The sequence below is a fragment of the Serinus canaria genome, chromosome 20 (assembly GCF_022539315.1).
Source record: "Serinus canaria isolate serCan28SL12 chromosome 20, serCan2020, whole genome shotgun sequence".
NCBI classification, from domain to species: Eukaryota; Metazoa; Chordata; class Aves; order Passeriformes; family Fringillidae; genus Serinus; species Serinus canaria.
Window position 1 is genome coordinate 5,998,248 of NC_066333.1, and position 24,517 is coordinate 6,022,764.

General features: G+C 45.6%; 1 protein-coding gene across 1 annotated transcript in view; it reads left to right on the plus strand.

Annotated features, from left to right (window-relative positions):
- The first annotated feature begins 2,460 nt into the window (after positions 1-2,460).
- Positions 2,461-24,517, plus strand: part of RIMS4 (regulating synaptic membrane exocytosis 4) — a 55,629-nt gene continuing 33,572 nt past the window's right edge. The window contains exon 1 of the mRNA XM_009092975.4: positions 2,461-2,557. Within this exon, the coding sequence (XP_009091223.3) occupies positions 2,461-2,557 (97 nt within the window). The remainder of the gene's footprint in view (positions 2,558-24,517) is intronic.

Below are 24,517 nucleotides of genomic sequence, written 5' to 3' on the forward strand. Positions count from 1 at the left end.
CGATGGTCCTCCTCAACGTCTCAAAAGGAGGTCTCAAAGTGCTAAAAGCAGAAGGATCTTCAGTTCTAGTATGCTGGTGAAGAAAGAAGTGTTGGAGACAGATTCACTCTCCAGGCCTGTGTCTGCCATCTCTGTGCTTCCAAGATGTAGTGAAACAAGCAATTTAGATGGACACAGCATAAAGCTGAGATTAAACTTCTATTCCCCATTTAAATTTTTTATTGCAGTCTTTAAATGAAAAAAACCAAACCAGTTGTCAGCACTTTTAGGTAACTTCTGTTACCTAAAACAGAAGCAAATTTTGGTTCGCAGATGCAACCTGGAAGCAAATTTTGATTCACAGATGCCTCTTGCTCCTCTGATCAAATGATGTGCTGGCAGGACTGGTAGACAGGAGCTGTCTTAACAGTTTTAATGCACCTAAATTTGTGCCTGTAGCTGCTCTTAATGCCTTGATTGGTGCTATTGAAATCTCTTCTTAAACATATGGTAATACATTCCTCACTGATTCCTTTGCCTTTCAAAACTCAGACCTGGAGATATCATTGTCTGTAATAAGTTCATTCTGTTCCTTCTGCTTTACTGCCTGCCTAGCCTAGCTTTGATGAAGTAATTCATATAAATCACTAACTCCAGAGCAAGTTTTGATTAGTTTTTGAATTAAATAACATATTTTCTTTTAGGAAGTCCTGCAAACTCATCTTGGCATCTGATATTCATATGACCTCTGCCATTCTGGATGCGTCACCAGTAATGAAGAACCTGGATGTCAGGGCTGAGTGCACTAGTTGGCTATAATTGCCCCAACAACCTTCATTTGGGCCTCACATTTGCTCTCTCTGTCAGGAGCTCCACTAGCTCTTACCTGGGCTGTACTGATGTTTGGCTTTCCATGGATGACTCTGGAGCTGGTGTGTTGATAGGAGCACTGCCATCACCTCCTGCTCTACCTCCCATGGCAGGGGACTGTGCCTGGCCATAGGTTTGTCCCTGCCCTGTGCAGAGGCTGCTCCTAGCTCCTCTTCCCTGGGAGCAGCCCTGCTCCTGCTGCTCCTTGGCACTGGCAGCCACAAACACAATACAGCTCTGGTAGGACTTTCAGTAGACAGAAAACTTTTAATGGATTGATGTATTACCTGTTTGAGAATGGAGAATACAGGCTGTTTAGCCACACTTTTCCTAAGGGAGATATTGGACTCTTGATATGCATTTTTGGATTAGCACAAGCAGGCCTGTCATTTCAGTGGGATGACATTTAGTTATCAGGATGGGGGGACAGACCAAGTACAAGGAACATCTTCCTTTGTTCCCTGAGGGAAGAGCAACCTTTTTGTGCAGACCACGCAAAACACTCTGTCTAATAGCATCTTAGGGGTTTGTTGCACGGAATAAATAAGGCTATACTGTGTTTTCTTCCCCAAAGCAGGACTGTGACATGCTGTGATGTCTCTGCCATAGGCAGCACCTGTGGACAGCTGGCAGCCTTGAGCCACTAATTCTCCATAAAGATTGTCGGAAAAAAAATGAGACTTGGGGAAGGATCTAAAATTCGCTCATTTCACAGAGCACAGCAGCTTCTATCCCACGGTGTGCTGCAGAATGGGCTTAATGCTGAGCCACAACAGGCACCAGCCTTCCTATTTAATGTAACACACCGAGGAAAACCTTCCGGCTTGTGTGCTTTCTGCCTGCGAGCTTGTATACATCCAAATAGTGGCTTTTATATTTTGGGAAGGGGTTTTTTGTGTGTCTAAAGAGAGGTACGTGGGAGAAGGCTGGGAGCCGGGCTGCTCCTCCATTCAGACCGGGGTCACTTACATCCCCTCTCTTTAGGAAGAAACCTTCAAGGTTTTACACCTGAAAGCTCCAAGGTTGTTTTCCGCCATCGCACCCTGAGATCGAAGCCAGGACCACGCTCTTCCTCCCGCATCTCCTCCTCTGTCAATTTGTCAATTTCACTTTCTCACATCAATTCACAAGCAAACCTACACCTGCGTTATCCCAATGCTCGGGATGCGAAGGACCTTTCCGACCCGGTGAAGGAGAGAACACAACCGGGGCTGCTCCGGGGCCGGAGCTGGGGCCGGGGCCGCCCGGGGCGGGGGGAGCGCGGAGCCGGAGCGGGGCCGGGGCCGGGGCCGGGGCCGGGGCCGAGGCCGGGGCCGTCCCGCCCCCGGGCCGCGATTGGCGGCGCTGCGGCGGGGCGGAGGCGGGCGGCGCGCAGGGCCGGCCGGGCGGCAGCAGGTGGCTGCGCTCCGCTCCGCGCCGCTCCGCGCTCCCGCCTGCATCGTCTCGTCTCGCCTCGCCTCTCTTCTCTTCTCCCCGCCGCCTCAGCGCGGCCCCGCCGCCGCCAAGACGCCGCGGGCCGTGCTCCGAGTGAAGAATGGGGCGGCCAAGCTCGCCAAGCCGCCCGCGGCCGCGGGCGAGACCCCCGGCGGCGCCCCCGGACCCGGGCTCTTCATGGAGCGGTCGCAAAGCCGCCTCAGCCTCTCCGCCTCCTTCGAGGCCCTGGCCATCTACTTCCCCTGCATGAACAGCTTCGACGAGGAGGACGCGGGTACGGGGGGCCGGGGAGCACCGGGGGGCGGTGGTTCCCGGGGCTGTGTGTCCGTCCGCCGTGGGCAGGCGAGGGTGGGTGTGCGGCGTGTCAGCGCCATCCCCGACCCCGCCGGGGGTTTGATGCCGGGGGTTCATCCCGGCGGGTGTGCGAGGGATGCTGGGGACCGCTGGATGCGTGTGCCTGTGGAGGTTAAAACTGGGAACGTGTTCCAGAGGTGAAACACGCTCCTACTGCTGATCGATAGGAAACAAGGGTTATCTGCAAATGGAGCGGCTCACGCTCCATCCTCCTCGGTGAGAATGAAGGGCAGAGCTCAGCGAGGAGGCGTCCATCCTGCCGGATGGTGTGTCCACTCTGATTTATGCACCATCAACTCTCGGGCTGATTGTTCCCAGGGGTTGTTAGCACTGTACACCATGCTGCTTTTGGAGAGACGAATAATGGGATTCCGTTTAAATGCGGGCAGAGTAAATCCCAAAACAAAAGCCTTTCAGAATGGATGCAGTGATTTTTTTTGCCAGAATCAGAAAGACCTTTCTGGCCTCAGACGTTTGGCGGTAGTCATAAAATAAGACCAAGCTTAAAAAAGAGGGACACTGGTAGGGAAAAGTAGGAAAGGCATTGGGTTGAAGGGGCGAGGAAGGGTGGTGGGTACTGGGGAAGGTGCTGGGAGTAGAGGGCAGCACAGCCGCTGCGTGGGTAGGGAGAGAGGGAGGGAGGGCGCGGGAGTGGATGGAGAGCGGTCGGAGAGCCCTCTGTCCATTCCCTGATAATTGAGGGGTGTTTTTTCCCAGTGCACACTGTACCAGAGACCGAACCTGTGAGTCTTGTGAGTGACGAATAATAAAAGTTGGTAACTAAGGCGTATTTTAACGCTGACTGTCATGGTTGCATCCCTCAAAATGCCGGCGTGCTCCTTTGTCTAGTGGCTCATCCCAAGATGTGCAGATGCCAGCAGGAATACATCAGCCCGCCAGCTGCTACACCTGTAACAATGTTGTTTTTAAAGGAGTTGACGTAAGAATCAATTCATCATCTGTGTGATTAACCTAGACTTGTCATCAGCATCATGCAGGGGTGGCAGGCAGAGGATTGTCTCCTCCAACAGATGTAGTTTTAAAAATTTTTGTCTTAGAATTTTGCTGATGATTTATTTGCACTTCAGATTTGGCTCGAATGCCGAGGAGCGTACAAGACAATAACGGGAGCTTTGGGAAGTCTCAGCGCTGTTGCTTCAGGAATGATTGATAGGGAGACATGCTCAAATCTGGGAACCCAGCACAGTGCCTGGGACAGCATTTCATTCCCTGGTGTCCAACCCCTCTTGCCCTGAGCTTAGGTGAATGCTTCCTTTTCCAGCGCCTTAAAAGAAAACCGTTCTTGTGCTGAATTGTATTTATTCACACTTAGTAAACGTTCATGCATGAATGTTAATAAGCTGCTCTTAATACAACACAAGTACTTGTCTCCGAATTAAATAAATCTCCAATTAAAACCTCATTCTCCAGCAGCTTATGAGCAGATCTTGCCTGTGTGAGTTGTCTTGTTAGTGAAGCTGCTCAGGGTGGTTCAGTGCCATGGGGATGTTGCAGTGTTGCTCCTTTATTTTGTGCCTGTGAGTGTGTGCTCAGACATGTATGAGCAACCAGCCAGGAGGAACGTGTGCTGCTTTTTATTTTTGGTGTTTAAACTACAAGTGTATCATTTTCTCAAGCAAGTAGATTACATGAAAGAGAAATTTAAGAGAAATGCTGAAATTGTGCCAGATAAGATTCTGTATTATTCATATCCATGCATGCTTCTGAAGTAGTGAGAGATTCTGATCAGTTTGGGTTGCAGCATGATTTCTGTCAAAAAAATAGATCTCGATAGCTCATTCAGGGAGATGAATACTGCACTTGGCAAGATGTTCTCTATAGGAGGAGGCAGAAAAAAAAATGAAATTGATCCCAGGGGCATTGACAAAGTAAACAATCCTATTTCAAACGGACACATCATCCATTTTGTCTGAAGCTGAGAACCACATCTTTGAGAGAATAGCCGTCCTACAGAAAAAGGAGAAGAGCTGATAACTGGCCAAGCTTAAGGGAAATGTGACGTTTTCCTCTGAAAGGGGAAAACAGCCTAATGACCATTTAAATGTACACACAAGAAAAATTCTTGAGGTGTTTCATTTAAGTTGCTATGGGTGGGTAATATCAAAGGAGCCTAAAAGGAAATTCACAGATGTGCTGAGAGCCGTGGCTGCATTTGGGCCGTGATAACAAGACCTCTGGCTTCTAGTATTTCACCCTTTTAGTCTGGAAAAATGACTCTGCTTTTGAAAAATACAGAATTTACTTTTACTTATACAATATTTCCTTTTTTGCCATGGCTCTTTTGTTCTTCTTTGCTTGTCCTTGTGGACGTAAGGTGAGAACACTCTCCTCATCTTCCACAATTCCTTTGCCTGGTAGGCCTGCAGTGTGTCTGGATGGGGTTCTGAGCAGTGAACTGGGTACAGATGATCTCTTAATGTGCAGAAGCAGGCAGCCAGTGGAGGCAGGAAAGCAACAGGGCTTGGAGCAAGAGACAGGATCACATTTGAGTGCTTCCAGAGCATGAGGGTGGTGGAGTTTCAGATATTTCGTGTCCATGTGTCTCTCTGAAGAGGTGGATGTAGACTTCAGGGTTCCAATACCCTTTTCGTTTCTCATCTTTTGTAGATGCTCTGAGCAAATGTGGAGCTTTTTTTGCCAGGAAGTTGCAGTGGGGCTTTGAAATAGCCAAAATGCACTCAGCAGATCAAGGACCCAGGGTTAATAACTCTTTTGATCTCAGCATGGTAATGTTGCTGGCCTTCCTGCTGGCTGAGTGCCACTGTCTTTGCTCCACTGAGGTCCCAAGCAATGTCAGTGAAGTTTAAGGATTTTTAAACTGCAGTTACTCTCAGAATAATTGTTGTTTTAACTTATGCAAATGTCTATCCTACATTTCAGTTATGGAGCAGTAGAGTAAGAAGAGGTAAGAGTCAGTCATGCACTCTTTGTGGGCACATTTCTAGAATGACTGTTTCTGACACAAATCTTGTGAACACAAATCTGAGCTGTTCTGAGGATCTGCCATACGTTTGGTCTTGGCTGGAATCAGCTGTTTGGAATGCTGATATTCCTGTGGGAACGTGTCAAAAGGAACCAAACTGCTGAGGACTGAACTGCCAAGTGCATGTAGGTTAATAACAGGATCCATGATGACTGTGGGCACGTGCCTTGTAGGCAGCTTGTGGTGCACCAGGGTGCAGCTCATAATGAAAGCTGAGGGAACGGGGTGTATGAAATCCCTCTTTGACTGATGGTGGCCGTAGCACAGCCCTCCCCAGTTCAGGATGAATGTTATCCTGAAGGCTAATGGTGTGGAGGGGAACCATCTTGCTCCTTGTGTGGAGCATGAAGTTCGAAAATGTGGCTAAAGCAGACCATAAAGTAAGGATTTTGCAGAGCGTACCAGCAACTGACCTGGAGCTGCACATGCAGAACAAGCAAGCTTTGAGCAGGAGAGAGGAGGTGGTTTGAGTAGCTGGGACAGTTGATGTGGCAGTGCTGAACCTGCTGGGAGTTGGGAAGTCAGAAGCAGTGCTCAGCTCTGGAGGGGTGAGAGCTTCCAGACCAGGACCTGTATGTTACAGAGGACAAGAGCTATACCTAAAGAAAGACAGGTAGGTAAATGCAAAAAAACCACTGGAAGGGATGGGGTTTCCTTTCTTGTGCCTAAACTGCAGCACTTCTTGGTTCTGGGTGTGTGCTCCAGCTGTGCTGTGGCCCAAGTGGGTGAGACCCTGCAGTGCACCGGCTCCTTTCATCCTACACCCGGGTTTTTTGGGGAAGGACACCTGCTTGCACTGGAAGAAGGCATCTGTAGCATGCCTTGAGAGGGATTCAGATTTGGATGTGTGGAATTGTAGCCATGGGTCACACTGCACATGCAGTTACTCTGGAATCCAGATCCAGCTTGAGCATCTACACCAGGTTCCTTGCACGCACCAGTGTGAAGAGCAGGGCTGCTCTGGTCAGGCAGCAAGGGAAGGTACAGAGCAGCTCTGAGGGACTGCTAAGTGTCCCCTCCCTGGTCAGGACCTCAGCACAGGGACTGTCCAGCTTGGCAGAACCCTGTCCTTGCTGCAAGACAGGAGACTCAAACCGTGTCTCAGCCAGCTGGAACCAAGTATCTGTCTGGCAGAGAGAAAATGGTTTCCAAAGTCAAAATGTCTCCTAGATACTGACAGTAAGCCTTCCTTGTGTCAGCTGCTCATTTAGAAAAGAGTTGAATTAGAGATAAAATTCAGCCCAGGCTGCTGCTTTCACACATTATAAAGTACTGGCAGAGGCACTGTGTTACGATCAATTGCTTTGAAGAGAAACTATATGAAATACTAATTTAATGGATTTATAAAAAACATTTAAACTATTGGGGTGTAAGAAGGGGCTGTGGACATTTAGGTTAGTTTAGGATATTCTTTTGTTTGGGTTTTATGTATTGAACTTCCTCATAATTTTAAACATTGACCTGCTCTATAATTTCAAACATTAAGCGTTGCAAAGCTATTAAATAGAAAGAGCCCCAATGTGTGTTTTCATGTTGCCATGGATATATCTCAGTTGCAGCACTGTATTGGGGTACATATGGTTTAAAAGAAAATTATGATTCAAGACTTAACTAGTCCATTTTTGCTTTTTTTTTTTTTTTTAATATAGCCCAAGTGCATTAAGTCTTTTTGTGCTTACTTTAGTTTTGCTTCATCCAAAGTTAATTTTTGGAGCTCTGGAAGCCTCTAACCAATTTTGTTAGTTGTTTGTAAGATAGGTGGCCATGCTCATGTGCCAGACATACAGGGAACAGGAGAAATTATTAATCCATCTGGAATGTTAGCAATTTTTTAATCAATCTTTTATAGATGAATGGATAGTTTATCCCTGCAAAGATAGCCCCTAGAGCTCACCTGGCCATGCAATACTCCAGGGGTGCCAGCTCTCTTAGTTGGTGCAGGAGGCAGTAAAATCCAGTCTTTTCCCCCTTCTTGCACAGTAAGGGGTGCATCTTTGGCTGTAGGTTATCCTAGTGATTGTAAGAAATGCCTCTCTCCCTGCTGGGCACATTCTAGCTCTAGGTAAACATGTTTGTTTCATAAATAGATTAAGTTGAAATAAAAAATGATAACAGTTCTGGAAGAGCTGCTGTCAAATCAGTCTTCCATCAGAGGAAAGTATATGGAAGGGACCAGCAGCCTGGAAGAAGGGGCTGTGGGTAAGACCCTCAGAGACTGGTGATCCCAGACCCAGTTATGAATTAATCCAGATCCTAAATGCAGTGACTGATCCTTACACCGTGGGTGCAGCTGGTCAGGCAGAGCTGAGCAATCCTTGCTGTCCTTACCTGTCCCGTGCACTGGAGCAGCTTTCTGCTCTCAGGCCCTGCTGCTGCTGCACGTGTGATCAGGGGACCGCAGGTACAGACAACAGGTTTTGTCTTTAGTGGCCATGGGAGGCTGAGAATGAGTCAGCACGAGGAGCAAGCGATTCAAAACCTTGTCCTTGTTTGTTTGGTGGTGTGGCTGCACGTGAGAGCCGTGGTCCTGGGCCAGGTTCATGCTGTGCCTGGAGAAAGGCAAAGCAAAATGTCAGCGTCAGTCCCAGGGCGCTCGTGGACCGTGGCAGAACCCGGCAGATGGGGACGGTGGGACAGATGGGCGAGCGCGGGGAAGGGTGACGTGGCATCGGTCAGGGCTCAGCGTGCCAGGCTGCCTTCCTGGGACACCAGCTGCTTCCCACTCCTGTCTCCCATGGGGCATCCTGCAGAGCCCTCCAGCACCCCCCAACCAGCAGCATCCGCCTGTGCCGTTGTTAGAAACGCTGATGTAAGGTGGGAGGAAGAGCAGCAGCTGCTAGCCCAGGGATCTCAAGCACTGTGCCACAGAGTGCTGTGTAAAAGTTTCCTTAGTGCTCGTCTGGGCGTGGGTTTATGGGGGAGAGGGATGTGCATGGGGTCATGGGCCATGATGCTGGCTCTGCTGTCCCCTGAGCTTTTGCAGCATGCACTTGCAGCCACGGAGAGCACAGTGTTGTGTCTCCTTCCCTCGAAGGTGGCCTGAGGTACTTCCAGGTATTCAGAGGATGATGCTGAGTTCCAGCCGTGTGTGCAGGAGTTGTTGAGGGTGGGTTATATGTGATCCCTGCCAGCCACAGGAAAAGGATGTCTCTCTTATTCTGCTGTCAGCTGGTTTCCAAGTAGAAGAATCTGTCCCTGGAAAGCTTTCTATCTAGGAGACGCTGTTTTTTTACTGCTTCTATTTCATGTGCAGTTAATTCTAATGCAACATTTATTAATTCAAAAGCACTCTGTTCTCCAGGAAAAAAAAAAATCTTTGCTCTGTCAGATTCTTGCATCAGGACAAGTTGTGAAACGCTGTAACTACTTTGCTTCAACATTCCTGTTTGACAGAATGTGTGGATCTGCTTTGTGTAGGGAAGAATTAAGTTTGATTGGAGTAGTTGTCTTGAGGAATAATTTATCTGTGCAATTGTTTTCTGAAGCACTGTTTGCTTATATTTGAATGCCTTCAGTTAGATTAGAAATGTGAACAATTTAATTTAGGAAATGGTCTGTAAGTCATTGATGGTTTTGGTGGGGCAGTGGGACCTGACTCACTCAAGGCTCTCAGCCCTGCCGTCTCCTCCTCTCTCCCACAGACATCTGTTGAGAAGCTCCATTAGCATATTTGAATAAGGATTTCTGCTCCTCTGCGGAAGTGTTCAACACATTTTGAATATCCCATCTATCCAGATGAAGTTCCCTTGGGGTTTGGTTTTATTTTCTTGTAGGTTGCTACCCTGTATGGCAACACCTGTCACGACTGGGGTTCTGCAACACAATGGTCCATCAGTTGTGCCATTGCTTAAGTCATCTGCTGATGACACACAAATTAGGCACTCTCTGCTGTCCATCAAGCCATGCCTTGAAATCTGCATTTAAACTTTGGCTTTGCTTTTGCAGAACAGCACACTTGTAAAGGCTGAGTAGCCCTGATACAGCCTCACCACACAGAGGTATAGCAAGCTCTGTAGCCCTACCTTATAGTCAGATCCAGCCACAGTTAAATCACTGAGATGGATAATGTTCTACCTTCATGCCATCAGGGTGTTCTATCAGCTTTGTCCAAAACACAGAGCACTCATACAGCCTTGGAGAAACCAGTCTAAAATGTCTGAGTGCTCAACAATTTGGAGAGTACACCGTGTACAGAGGTAAATGACACATTTTTCTCAAAGCTGTTTTATGACTAAGAGGAACTTAAGCTATTGTCTGTGTCCTTATTCTTGCAAATGTAGAGGTAGAGGGGTCACTTATATCTGTTCCCTAAGTAACTAATCTACTCCTAATCAGAAGAATAGTTTACCCTAAAATTTAGCTTAAATCTGAATAGAAATAGCGAATTGCTATTGCATTGCTCCCAGCAACATGGCAAGCAATTGATCACTGCTCTTCAAATCAACTCTTCACATCACAAAGCTGTTCCTTCTTGTGCCAGTAATTCCAAGCCAAGAAATGGCTGTAATGACAGCCAGTGCTGCCTGGCATCGCTCTCCCTCCTTTTGCTGTTTGGACCAAAGAAACCTGATGGATGGTTTTGTTTTCATCAGGTGTTTTGGTTTTTGTTGGTCTTTTTTTTTGTTGTTGTTGTTGTCACTCGGTTATTTGGTGTTTTGTTTTTTTTTTTTTTTTTTTTTTTTTGCATAAAGCAGTTTTCCAAATACCCTGTTGGCCTTCTTGCTGGATTTGGGATTGTGCAGGAGGAGCAGTGTGGATAGTGCCCTGGTTGCTGCCTGGCCCCTTGCAGTGAGGGGTATCTGTTTCCCACACTTTGTATGCAGTATTCCTGTAAATGCACACTCTTGCTCCTGGCTAACACTCAGGGTATGATCCATGCTATTTTCCAGATCATTCCCAGCATGAGTACTGTTGGCTACTCATTCCCTTTCTGGCATTTGTATGTTAATTTTTTCAGTGCTCTGAAATTACTGGTTTTTACATGTGCCTTTAGTGATTTTCTTTGTGTTGATTTGGAGGGCTGAGCTATTTTATCCCATGTGTATTGGTCTGAATTCAGTTTCTGTTATTTAGCAAGACCCCTGCATATGGGATATTTGTGGGACTGGGAGGTGGGGTAAATGTCTGTGATAAGATGCTTTATCCCATCTGCTCCAGGAATGCAGCAATGTTTGTGGATGAATTTGGGAGCTGGAGGAGATGCTCTGTAACTGAGATGAAATGCAGCATCCTTGAAAACCTTTGCTTTCAGAGTGGCCTGTTTTGTCAGGCACCTTCTCATCTCTTCATTCTGTGATGCTCAGGTCAAGGGACTGCCAGGCTGTCATTCCCACTTAGCAGCTGGAATGAGGATAATAGTGGTTCATACAGTGCTTCACATTGGTGACATCTGATTTAAGAGGTTACAGTCTCTCTGCCCAAGGAACACATGGTTGTGTCCCTCTGGAGCTGCCCATCCTCTGAGGAGCAGCAGCTCAGCTGTTGGTGGGCTCAGACTTGCAGAATGACCCACCTTAGGGACCAAGGGACAGGAGTGTGGGGACAGGCTGCCCCCCTTGCTCAGCTCCCCGGGCAATATGGATGAGGCTGACATTTCCCAGTGGTGACAGTTTCCCAGTGGTGTGGGCCTTGTGCCAGCTGCCCACCAGCAGTATGCATATTTACAGTTAGCAGGGAATGTATCCTGCCACGTGGATGCAAAACATGTTAATTGTGTTGCAGCCAAGATGTCTAAGAAGATTAAGATTTTTTTTTTCCCCTGTTGTAAATCCAGCTCCTTGTTTGGCACTTATCAGCATCCTGGGAGGATTGTGTGGGTGGGTTTTTCTTTTTTTCTTTTATTTTTACTATTTACCTTTCTTCTATTTTATGCATGTTATCACAGCTCCAGCGGAAAGTTAGGAAACCTTCACTCAAGACTGTAAGGTGGCTGCTTTATACCCAAATTTGTGTTTTAATCAGAAGAAAAAAAGAGAAGGCTTTTCCTTTCTAATGCCTGTTGGATTTCCAGCTGCTGTAGTTGATTAATTCCTGAAAGTAACATGACTACTCAGACCCAGTATCTTTCCCTGTCCCTTATGTTCAGGTTGTGCTGCTGTCCCTCTGCTGAAGCTCTGCTACCTCCTGTCCTGACATCTCCAGCAGCCTGTGGGATTAGAGCAACTGCTCTGCACCACTTCTGCAGTGTCCTTCCACCTTTATAGCAGTTGGAATTAAATTCACAATAAGGGTGGACAGTGCTCCAGACTAACTTCTGAAACTTGTCAGTATTCTGCTTTCCCCCAGATCCCTCCAAAGCAGAAGGAATTGCAGGAGTTGCTGTCACAACCCCACTGTTACATTTCAATGGTAAATTTAGTATGTTTGCCAAAAACCCAGGCATTTTTGTGTAGGTTGGTCCCCACACATCTGTCTTTGGGGATCACATAGTCCACAGTACATCCCTTCCAGATACAGGATTTTTATTGTAATGTAAGTAAAGAAGAAAGGCTTAGATCACCTAAGGCTTAGATCACCTACATTATCTAATGTACCTTGGGATAAAACCAAGCATTCTGCTGTGAGCATGGTTTCTACAAGAGTCAGTGCTTGTTTTAAATGTTACATGTGCAAAGCTGGGCTTTTTAAAAAATGCCTATGAGTTTTGGTCTCTGGAATTTGTTGAAAGTGAATGGGATTGGGGCTGTGTCTGCTTTTGGCAGTTCAGAAGATCACCCCACAGCTCTGCAAGTGGGGGGCTGAGGCTGCTGCCCTGGTTGTGCAAAGCCAGCTGGAGCAGAGGAGCAGACCCTCCCTGGGACCCTGCACTTCAAGAAGTTGAACTTGGATTGGAGAGTGTAGCATTCACATTCTCTGAAAAAATCCCTTCACCCAGGGTTTTTCTCCTGGGAAGCTGAGAAGCCTCAGAGAAAAGGAAAACAATTCTTATCTCATTTGCTTCTCCTGTGTTGTGCTCACATGTGGAATGTGTTTGGAGATTGTTTCATTTGACTCTGGTGTGAGTTGTTTTGACTCTCTGGCCAACTGAGGCCAGGCTGTGTCGAGACTCTGCAAAGAGTCATGGGTTTTCATTAAAAGCTTTTTAGCATTTTAGTAAGTATCCTTTCTGTATTGTTTAGTATGGTATTCTTTAATATAATATAGTATTATCAAGTAATAAATTAGCCTTCTGAGAACATGGAGTCAGGTTCATCATTCCTTCCTGCCTTTGTTGGGACACTCCCTGCAGATACAAAAGGGGAGCGTAGAGAACGCTGGTGTGGAAAGCAGGGCAGGAGTGGGCATGCAGGCCAGCGCTCAGCCTGGCAGACAGCGCCTGTTAAATCAGGGTGATTTATGGAGCAGTTGCTGTTAAAAGCTTCCTCGTGCACTTTAGGAAGCGGAGCTGCCAGATTGGTCAACCTCCAATGCCCAGACAGTTTGAATTGGCTGCCGGCTGCAGTAACAAGCGTGGCGAAACTCGAACAGCCGCTTCCTCCTGCCTTTGCAGGCTGCCACATCGCTGCTGCTGCTCGCCAAACAGACAGTGTCAAAATGTTACGTGCTATGAGGACATTGCCATGGCAACCTTAGCATCCCATGACACCCGTTCTCCTGCTGCGGTGTCAGCGCCGGCTGTCGTCCATGTACTTTCCTCCTCCATCTGGGGCCTTGAGGAGTGCTGTGGTATGGGATCGTGTGGATTTCTTCAGTTGTGGGGCTGAGGGTGGAACAGAGGCTCTCACTGGGCTTTTGGGTGTCTTAAGTAAGGTAATGATTCCCTCTTTTAGAATAGCAACACTCTCATGATCATGGTTGGGCTCAAAAGCAACCTGGCTTTGCATTCTGCTGCACTGGGGAAGCAGCTTTCCCTCCATCAGATGGGTGCTGCAGTACCTGTGTCCTGCCTGGCATCAGAGCACCCACACTCCTGTCAGGCAGCTCTGAGAACACTCAGTTTGGACAGACACTCTGGTCTTGCTTTGGGACAGTCCTTTCAGCCCAGAGAAAGCCTGTTGCTGATGTCCACATGCAGCCTCTAGCTCCCTCCTCCCTTCCTTAGCAGGAGCCATCAGCTGGCCTTGGGCTGGTTTTTGACAGCTGCCTCACACCTTTAGGTGGAGTTTCCTCCATGGCTACCTGAAGGTTTCGTCATGTCTTGATCAATGTTTTGGATTTGCCTAAAAATATTTCAGTTTTTGCTGCTACCTCTGTGTCCTGCCAGTATTTTCAGTATTCTCCAAGGTTTATTTTCCCCTTGTCTTCCTATATTTCTGTATTTCTGTTCCGAAATTAGCATCATGGTTTTTTTTCCACACATGTTTATTGGCTCTTTTCTCTTGACATAGGGAAAGCTTTCTCAATATAAGCTAGAGCCTTGGCAAGAAATAACAAAGGTGGAGATGTTTCCTGTATGGCAGCCTGTGGACCTTCCACCAGTGCACGTTTCTGACTCCTGCTTGGTATTTTATTAGAGCAGGAGGGAGATCTGGGGTTAGTTATTGTGCATGTGAAGGTTCTGCAAATGGCAAGGACAAGAGATATTTAACTAAGGATTTGCCTGCCCAGTGTGTTCTGTGGATGTGCAATTCAAGGAATGTGGGTACGCACCAAAGCTGTTTTTCACACAGTGGTGCTAAAGCATAAAGGGATCATATATGATAGAACCCAGAGCTTGTGATCATTGTATCTGGTCTAAAGGGTCTGAGAGGGTAAATGTGAGGTGTGAGAAAGTACCTGTTGAGGCTAGGGGAAGGAGCAGAACTTGATTTTTCAATAATTTCTGTTTGTCCAGACCCACTTCTGAACTGTTTCACAACAATAATTCTCAGCTTTCCCATCTTGCCCAGTGCTCTGCTTTGAGTTGTGCCAGAGTCCCAAGTTAATCATTCTGTAAACTTGTTTTTCATCTGTTTCCACTGAATTCCTGGCATCTGCCTAGTAACAGGAGTAGGTCTGTTCCTGTGACCTGGCTGCTCAGTCTCTGCAGAAACGCTTTTACTGCTCCTGCACAGGAGACACTGCTATGTCCTAAACTCAGTTTTTCCCAAGACCCAATCCAAGCCAACTGCCTCTAAACCTGGCATCGTGTGGGCCCTATTTCAATATTTTTCTATTTCTGTCTCAGTACTGCCTGGCTTACCTACTAAAACACTCTATGAAATATTGCATGGTCGGTTGAGGCAAAATCTGGCTTGTTGCTCTAGGAATAATACCAGGCAAATTATCCACAGTCCATTTTATTTGGTGAGTTCTACTGTTTTCACAGCCTGTTCTCTGCAGCTGTCTGCTGCAGAAAGGCAGCGAGCTTGTTGGACAGAGTGACTGTAAAAATCAGGAAGCCTTATTTCAGGCCATAATTTTGTTTAATTTCCTGAAATCTAGAAAGCTGTATATTTTCTAAAACATCTTTGCTCTGGAGCTCTAAGGATGGGTTTGCATAGATAACCCATACAGGGGGGTACCTCCATGAAAAATGTTGGTGAGAGGGTTGAATACTGAAGCAGGGACAACCTGGTGGTCTGAAAATGCTTCACTGAGCAAAATATTAATAACTTCACAGGCTTGTGCCAGTTTTGTTAAGAATGTGCTTTTATATACAAGCTGACTAAGACAGGAGTGTTCTGTGAATGTCAGTTATGCAGATTAAAGCAGCATTTGGCATCTGATACTCGGTTAATACTCAGTAAATGATTTGAAAACTGGATTTTGCCTGCTTTAATGCTAAACTGCTATGTCAGGAAAGATTATCAGCCTGTTATTTCAGTTTACAAAGAGGGGGGAAAAAGCTTAACATCCTGATACAAGTACATCTTGGAGGGTTTAGACATCATAAAAGGTTTGGTGACCTGTTCTTTTAGCTGCTTATTGTCATCAAATTTGAGAGGAAATTGCAGTCAAAAGTGAACATTTTAAAACCTGCTGATTTGAGTGGTCTAAGAGTCAGCTTGCTTTTTCCTCTTGACATTCCTCTGCTTAGTCCACTAAGGCTGCAGTGCAGAAAGGGGGAAAAGAGCTGCAGAACTAGGACAGACTTGGAGTATATTTAACAATGTTCTATTTCAATGTGACAACAGCTATCGAACACCTACAAGATTGCAAACTGTGATTCACTCGGAAGCTGATATAACTGATGTCACGTTGTATTAATAGCTACAGAATTGTAACTGCTTTTAGCACTGAGATTCATTAACAGCCTCTACAAACACTCTTGACAATCAGTTGAAAACCTGAAAATATTAGGTGTATGTAAAAATGGATTATGCCATGAAGGAACCTCCCTGTGCTGCCAAATGTGTTTACAGCAAGTTCTTGAGGGTGTTATGCATAATGATTCCCCTTCATCACTTTTGGTAGGTCTTAGTGATAGCAAAAGGTGTTTGAGGACTGATCCACACTCTAAATTAATTAGGAGCTGCTGATCTAGTGGGGTTGCATGATGTGAGTGCATTTGGGGATTATGGTGTCCATGGCATTTTTTTTGGCACGTGGAAGCTGCACAACCTTCCTGCATAGTGCTGATGGTGTCTTGGAAGGTTTTGTTCCTTCACCTGTTTTAGCTGCACTCTTTGGCTTCAATGGATGTAGCAAACCATGCCTAGACAGAACTGTCCAAGGGGTACCAAGTGCAGGGAGTTCTGCTCCCCTCAGAGCCTTGCATGCTTTCCTTGCTGTGGGCTGACAGCCACTTCTGAGGAGATGGGTGTGGAAGAGAAGGAAATGTTCAGTTCTTCCTATCCTTGAAGATACTGAATTAATTAGTAGCTAACCATGTTGGCACATAATGGCCCTCTCCAGGCTCTGTTAGCTCTCCTCTGGGTGAATGAGTTGGCTGCCCTTCCAGGCTCTTCATAAACTCATCTCTTCATTACACACGTGTGGTTTTAAGCTTTGCATCCCCTGCATGACAGGTCGGGACACGGTTGTAGAAGTGAAATGAAGACTGAGATGCAAGAGAGGAAGTGTTCAGGGTGACATTTGCTCTGTGTCAAGTTGTGTACTCAGGCTTGTCACTGGAAGTGAATGTGTGGACGTGTAAAGCTGGGCTGACATTTCCAGTGCTCTGGGTGTTTCTGAGAGTTGTTCCATCATGATTGGCCACCTACTTCCCTCAGTTCCTTCTTTCCCATATATCACAGTACTTCTCTTCCTTTTGGCCGTGAATAATTCCTTTTCCTTTAAGTTTTCAGGGGATATCTGCTCTGTCTCATTCATCTGAAGTAATGTTTTGGCATCTCTCATTTGGATCTGACCTTACTTTTGGTGGCCTGTGACTCTTAGGCTGTTGTGTGCTGACTTCTGGAGATGGAGTCTTCTGAGACTGGTAGGAAAGGTTGGCTCAGGACACAGCAAAATTGCAAATAACAGTACTTTGAAAACAGTACTGTCTGCCAAGGAAGCAAAGCTCTGTATTTTGAGAAGATGGAAACCCTCAGCCCTTTTTTTCCTTTTTCATTGTTCTTTTTTATAAGATTGGAAGTCTTGGTTTTGAGTACATTTTTAAATGGTCATTTGCCCTTCTTCCCTAGAGTTACAGGAAGCTGTCCAGATAATTAAGTACAGCTGATCATCTTGCAGTAACACTGTTTATATTTAAAGTATCTCAATAGCAAGGGATTCATTGGGCACATAAAACAGCAAGTGATCAAACCACGTCTGGCTCAACATGTCTGTTGAAACAGCCTATGACAGTTAAGGAGTGTAATTAGTAAGACACATAGAATGGGATTGAAAAAAGATGTGAAAATAAGCAGAAGGATTTGAAAAGGATTAAGAATGTTAATGACAAACCAGTAGTTAAATGGTGCATGATTAATGACTGTAGAAGTAAAAGGTTGACTAAATATTGTGACTCTGTAATGGCTGCCCCAAAGTAATAGAAAAATACTCTTGCTCAAAAGAATCCAGACCTGGATTTATATTGACACATATGCTGACTCTGGATTTAGACCTGTTTCTTAGACTTGGTTTAGGTGAGAGCCCCCTGAGATGCCTTTCGTGGTTGATTTGATGACCTGAGATTCCTCTTCCATCTTTAATATTGATGATCAGGATCAAGATATCACCACCCCACTGAAATGCTGAATCCCCTTCTGAACTGTGGTACAGGTGGACTGGACTGGCAGTTTGCAGCATTTCAGTAAAGCTATTCTGAGGAAAATCAGACTCTGTGTTCAGTAGCTCCCAGCTTACAGAGCTTAGTTTTGTCTCTGAGCACTAAGTTGCTTTGATTTCAATAATTCATCTCCTTCCAACTGCTTTATTGTCACTTGATTTATTAATGAGTTGGCTGGGACACTGTCCTAGTGCTTTCTCACAGCTGGGTGAAACCAAGGGTTGTGCTAAGCACAGACTGTGTGAAAAACACACCATTTCAGCTGGCCCCTGAGGGGCAGCATGGCTAGACTGGTTGTGCAAGAGCTGGAGCTCCCAAACTATAACCTTGCTATCAGTAACCCTTCACAGCACTCATTCTCTCTCTCTTGTTGTAGAAGAACTTCAGATCATGCTTTCTTTTTAGGAGTGGATTGTGATGGTTAATTAGATAATGTTTATAGAGCAGTGTACAAAACCTGCCAAGGGTCACTGTCCTCACTGGTATTATTAGAGCTGGAGGAAGACTGCCAGAAGGTATTGATTACTTGGTAAAAATAAACCCTTCAAACTTCTTTGGGTTTTATTCATTGCTGCTTTTTATCTCGGCATCCTGCAAACATTTCAGAGGGTGGATTTGTTTGCCACAAGATCAAAACAAAATGTTGACAGCTACTGGTGCCAATTTGTAGCCTCCCGTGTGGGCGGCATCAGAGGAATTTGTGCAGTGCTCTGGAAAGTCTTTCGAGGCTCTGAATCCCCTTGGATCCTGGAACTGTTGTTTGAGCAAAGCTTCCCATGTCCAGGAGGTGGGATAGCACATGGAGTACCAAGCACAAGAGGATCTCTTTGGGGCTTGTGAGGCTCTATTGTGTATAGAAGCTTGTATAAACTTCTTGAAGCTGACATTTTGATTTCTTTAGTGAAGTCTGTCAATTAATTGAGTGAAGCTGAGCCTTGCAAGGTGCAGTGGGTGCTGTTGAGACTGCTGTGTCTGGCTGGTGGGAAGGGCTCAGTGCCCTCTGTGTTTTCTAGTTCATCTCTCAGCCATGGTTTACACTTCTCACACACCTCTCCGTGGAAAACAAAATGTCACACTTTGAATTCATTAAGCAGCTGTGACTGTTGAAAGGGAAAGCTGTTCCATATGACAGTAAAATACGGGGAAAAGTCACGTATTGGTGGCAGAAAATACATGGGAAAGACAAATATTGTGTTATGTTCAGAAGGGCCAAGTCATGCTTCATAAAGGGGAGTTGCTAAGGAGAATGGATACAACAGGAGGACAATTCAATCAGGAATATGGCTTATGTGATAGAAGGAGGATGCACTAGTCAGTCATGGATCCAGAGGAATAGAATTCAACAGTGACTTCAAATCAAGTGTGGCCTTGTGGTTTCTCTGATGAAAATATTCAGTTGGAGCAGAAGCAAAATGTTACATCCTTCTCCAAAACAGGCCAAGGACAAAGCACAGACCTCCAAACATCTGCATGTGTTCTGACCTAAAAATTGCTTCAGCAGGGAGACTAAACCAGGCTTTGGTGGAGACTGCAGAGGGCTTTCTGTGCATGTGTCAGACTTGCAAATAGGTTCCTTTTGATTATCACAAGTCCCCTTTGTGTTCATCCTGAGCCATTAAGCTTCTTTGAATGAACATTTGGGTGAATGGGAAGTTTTTAAGTGGACTGACTGTCATCCAGCAATCTTAAAAAGTGCCTTGTCGTGGAGCAAAGGGCAGGACTAGTCAAAGCTGACCAGTGGTGGTTGAAGGTCCAGTGCTGGCCTGGCCTGGCCTGCCAGCCTGCTTCCTCAGGCACAGAGCACCTGCTGGGGCTGCACTGACCAGTGATACTTTGGTAATCTTGAACAGGTACCAGCTGCTTTTCTTTTAAAACTCAGGACAATTCATGAGCAAAGGAAGGGCAAGAACCATCAGCAGATGCTGTCAACTCACTCCCTCGGTGCTAGTTGCTCAGATTTGTTCCAGAAGTAACTGAGATGTGAGCAAGCCTTCCAGCTGCCTGCTGCATAAAGAATGAGTGAAAATGGTTAAAAAAAAAGGCAGACAACAGAATTACCATCTAGCTGTTTAGGTACGAGGCTGGTGAAAGGGAAGAATGATGCTAGGGCTGAGAAGTGGCAAAGAGGTTTCTCTTATTGAGATTTCTGTTATTTCAATATGTCACAACCTATCAGTAACTGAAAGATGGAGAAAGAGCCATGGGAAATGGGACAGTAAATACCTGCCAGCACAATTTTAATGCTCTTTCAGTTGAGCTGTTTAAATGTAGCTGCCTGTTTGAGGAAACCATTGAATATAGATTTTAATGCTTTTGCTGCTCATGTGGGCATTGCAAAATCATCCCTGATGGTCCAGGCACAGGTGGAGTTAGACATGAGCATGGGAGAGGAATGGCAGGTACTCTACAGGCAGGACAGGGCTTGCACAGACCATGCAGGGCACTCAGTTTGCACAAACTATAGAGAAGGAGAACCTGGAAGCAGCTTAGGAAATGGATGGGGAGCTACTGCAGTCTGAGGACTGTGATCTCACCTCTCTGTTGTGGCAAAAGGGAGGGAGTACGAGATCTTTGTGTCTAAGGTATCTGGAGAAAGTCAGGCAAGATTTCTTAGGATGCTCCTTCAGGATGCTGGCCCACCTTCCACTGATTCATGGCTTGGGGACTTTCTCTGCTCTTGAATTTTTTCCTCATTGATTGAATCCAATTTCTTTTTGACCCCTCTCAAATGTCCATGAGCATCCCAAAGTGCTGCAGTGAGGAGATGCCCAGCAGTGCCACTGCCCCTGTTGCCTCATGAGGATGTCTGTTAAAGTTGGCATGATGAGTTCTCGACTGTGGGTTGCCACAGAGCTGTGGCAGGGCAGACCCAATTATAGCACATTATGCTGGTTTAATGACAGTAATAGAAAGTCAATTTATAGGCAAGAGCAAATTGCTTTTTTATATGGGGAGGAGGATAATTCCTCCCATGTGTTGCATTATTAAATTTGTAATCTTCATTTCTAATGCTTTTCAAAAGTGAATATTAACAGAATCTAAAATGCAGCTCATAAATTTATGAGCTGCATTTTCTCCCAAAACTCTTCAAGTTCTATAATTTGTCTTAAAAGGTGAACTTCAGCAAGGTTAGGTTTTTTTTTTTTCTTTCTTTGCTTAACTTAATAAATGAAAATCCCTTACTTGCTATCTACCTCTGGACAAGCTTAAAGGCTCCAAAGATACTGCATTTTAAATAGCAGTAATGGATATCTATTTCCATTCTTGCTGAGTGGAAAGTTCTGAATTCAGGCTTGTTCCCTGGTGATGAAAGACACTGGAGAGAAAAAAAAAAAGACACGTTTTCATATGTCATTTGCTAGCAAGGAGGCTGTTATGATGCTCTTTTTTGTTGCCAGGGAAACAGAGCCCTGAACTCCTGTCTCTGCAGGAGGAGGAGGAAAGGATGTTATTTCACTCCTGAGCTCGATTTGTAATCGTGACTTGTGATCAGAGGCTGTGAATGGGTTGGGACTGAGGGTCTCACCTTCCAGCTCACTTTCAAAATTGTGTGTCCTACCTCCTTCTGTTTGTTTCCCTGTTGAAATGGGTGTGAAGGGTGGGGCCTGGTGGGGTGGGTGGCTGGCACACGTCACTGGCACAGTTGCTGTACAGCAGAGTGGAGTGGAGTGCTGGGAGCCCAGGTGGTGATGGAAGGGGATTGTACTTCTCTGACCTTGCCAGTAACATCTTGAGAAATCCCAAGGCTTCCTTATGTCCACCCAGTTGTTAAATCTGAGAACAGAAACATGAAAGTTACCTGCAGGTATCAGAGGGCAGGAAGTGACAGTGATGCAGGTGCTTCGTAAGCACGGTGTCCTCTCCTGACCTTCTTCCAGTACTGTTGAGCAGTTGTTGCCTGCACATTTTATAAAGAGATTCCCATCAAACTTTTTTTTTTTTTTGTGGTTACATTAAAACTATTTTTTTCACTCACACACTGCCCTTTAATGCGTATTTGATCTCACTGAACTGTCAGTGTTGCCTGCAAGGCTGATGCTGGCTGTATCCCAATTGCTTCTTCATCTGCTCTCTTTTCTGCTCTCATAGTAGAGAGAGATTAGCAGGGTGCTCTAAAGCATTTTGTTAATCTTTGCTCCTTCTACAAAATTTGTTCAGAAATATTTGGCACAGATCAAGGGATTTTGGTGAACTTTCTGCCAGGTACATGTCATGGGGTAGCCATGCTGCAAACAGGCATTGCTTCTCAGGATGCTGTGCTGGTGTGTGGCTGTTGTTCACTGTGTGTGATTAATGCAAATTCTGTTCAATACAACATTGAACACTGGTGTGCCTCTTCTTCACAAGGGACTGATTCTTACTACATCTAATTGCTGATAATGGAGAAAACAAGATTTTGGTATTGTTCCTAAAGTGTATTAATCTCCTGTATTAGTTAATCTGTATTAATCTGATGATTTTTTTGCTTCCATTTTCAGTAGTGTACATCCAGGCATGATATTTTGGTTGGTTTCCCACATTCTGCAGTATCTTTCAGCAGAGATGAACACATCATGTTTATTTTCCAGCTCTGGCCAAAAGGCTTTTTCTCCCCTATTGAAAGCTCAGTACTCTGCATAGACAAACAGTGAGCTGAATTTCCCAAAGGACTTCAAATAATCTGGGATGTTTTTCTGTCTGAGAGCTGCTTTTGTGCATGCAGCAAGCAGATGTAGGAGGCAGCTATGTGTCTGCCATGTTCGTCTGTGGGAGAGTGTGTCACTCGGATGGGAGCTTGCATGTGTCTCCTCAGGGTTTGGGCTGTGAAAATTTTGCTTGAATGTTTTTTCTTAGGTGTCTGCTAGTTAAATTCCAGCGCCTCTGCTTTTGGTATTGGGTGGTGTTTTCCATGTGTAACGGCCTGACTTGTCCCCAGTTGAAGGTATCTGTGATGGATGATTGGCAGGGCTGTTTGCAGTGATACAAACTCACTTTGATTTCTTAGTCACCGTGAATGACTTAGCAGCGTAAGGAACCGTGGCTCCTGTCCTGCTTCTGGGCATTGAAGCCTGACCTTCCCTTCCAGCTGTCATGAGATATCTGCAGTGAAATTACTGCAGTCATGAAGGGCTGGGTGCTCTCCTTTCACTCCACCCACTCAGAACCCTGCACTTGATCCAGAACCTTGATCCTGAAAGGGATCTGTGTGAGAGAAACGCTGTGAGTGCACTGGGTCCATTTGCAGGCTTTTGGGAAATGCAGCTCTGAGCTCTCCCTTCAGCACCACAGGTGTGCTATAAACAGAGGGTTTTGTACAGTTCTTGGTACCATTTGGGAAGAAAAGGGTTCCCTTTAGTACACCTGTGGTGGGCTGTGGTACTTGCCTGGCACAGCAGACACTCCATAGCCATGGACCTGTCATGGGATGTCCCCATGGGAGTCAAAGCAATATGTAGAATTAGAGGGGAAGAACATGCTCCTCTAGCATTTGCTACAGGTATTCCATGAGAGCACCTTTGGTGAAGCCTGACACAAGCAGTTGTAACATCTGGTGAGATCGTCTGGAGTTAGGAACTCAATGCCTGAAATTGTTTAACTTCTCTGGAAACCAGACCATCGGCTCCCCCCTCTCTCTTCCATAGTGGATCAAATAATTGCTTCCAAATGGACACAAGTTATTTAGCAGTGTGTATAATTAAAGTTTCACTCCTTGTGAATTTGAGCATTCATTTCCTTAAGGAAAATATGATGAAATAATTATTACCCAAGCTAAACACAAATCAAATGCTGTTCTAAACGCAATTCTGCACGAGGATTCTAGTTTATGAATGACTCCAGGGTTCTGTGTGGCTTTGTGCCTGTTAAGGAAATGGGGCTGTGTTTTTAATTGTATTTATAACGAGTGAACAAAAGGTTGCATGACTCATGCATTGTGCCAAGACTGTTGCTCTCTGTGCTCACACACACGTGGTCTTGACAAAGCTGCTTGCTCCTAAAAGAGCATCAGTAGGACAGAAGAAAAGGGAAGAAATCTCATTAATAAATATGGCCTTGTCAACTGCTTCCTCTGAATTTTGTCTGTCAAAACTAAACTGCTGTGTAGTAGCTGTGATTTTGAGGGAGACAAGTATTTCTTCAATGCTTAAGCTGCTGTCTTGACTTTCTTCCCATCATTACTATGCAGCAGACACTTTCTAGTTTCAGCTAAATTTGGGGGAGATGTCTGAGATGTGCAGACTCTAAAAATGCTGGAAAAGATGGCTCTGGATGTAGAGAGAGAAATAAGCTAGTGCCCCTGGGAGAAAAGGCCTGATACCTGATCTCAGTTTAAAATTCAATTTGTGGGTGGAAGCAGACCACTGGAGCTGAGAGCATCCAGTGGGACAGAAAGGTGTGTCAGCAGCTCTGGGAGGTTTTGGTGGCTTTAGGAGGCTCATGACCTGAGTCCTCTTCTGCAGCAGGAAAGCACAGCTTGCAAACAAGCTGCTGAAGTTACTTTGTCCCTACTTCCTTCCCAAAAGTGAAGAGGTAGATGCTGGGCTCTGCCAGGAGGGGCAGTTGGTGAGCAGGCAGGTCCAGCAGGCTCAGTAAGGACACAGCAGCCTCATGCAAAATTTCTTGGCTCAGTGAAGTGTAGGCAGGGCAGCTCTTTCATCTCATGCCATCTTTCTCTACAATGGCTCTTTCTAGTAGCTTTATTTTTGTGAATTCACCTCATTTTTGTGATCCTTTTCTAAATCAAGAGGTTTTCTGCAGCTCAGGCTCATTCATATTTCAGAACCTGAACTGAAGCAACATGCTCA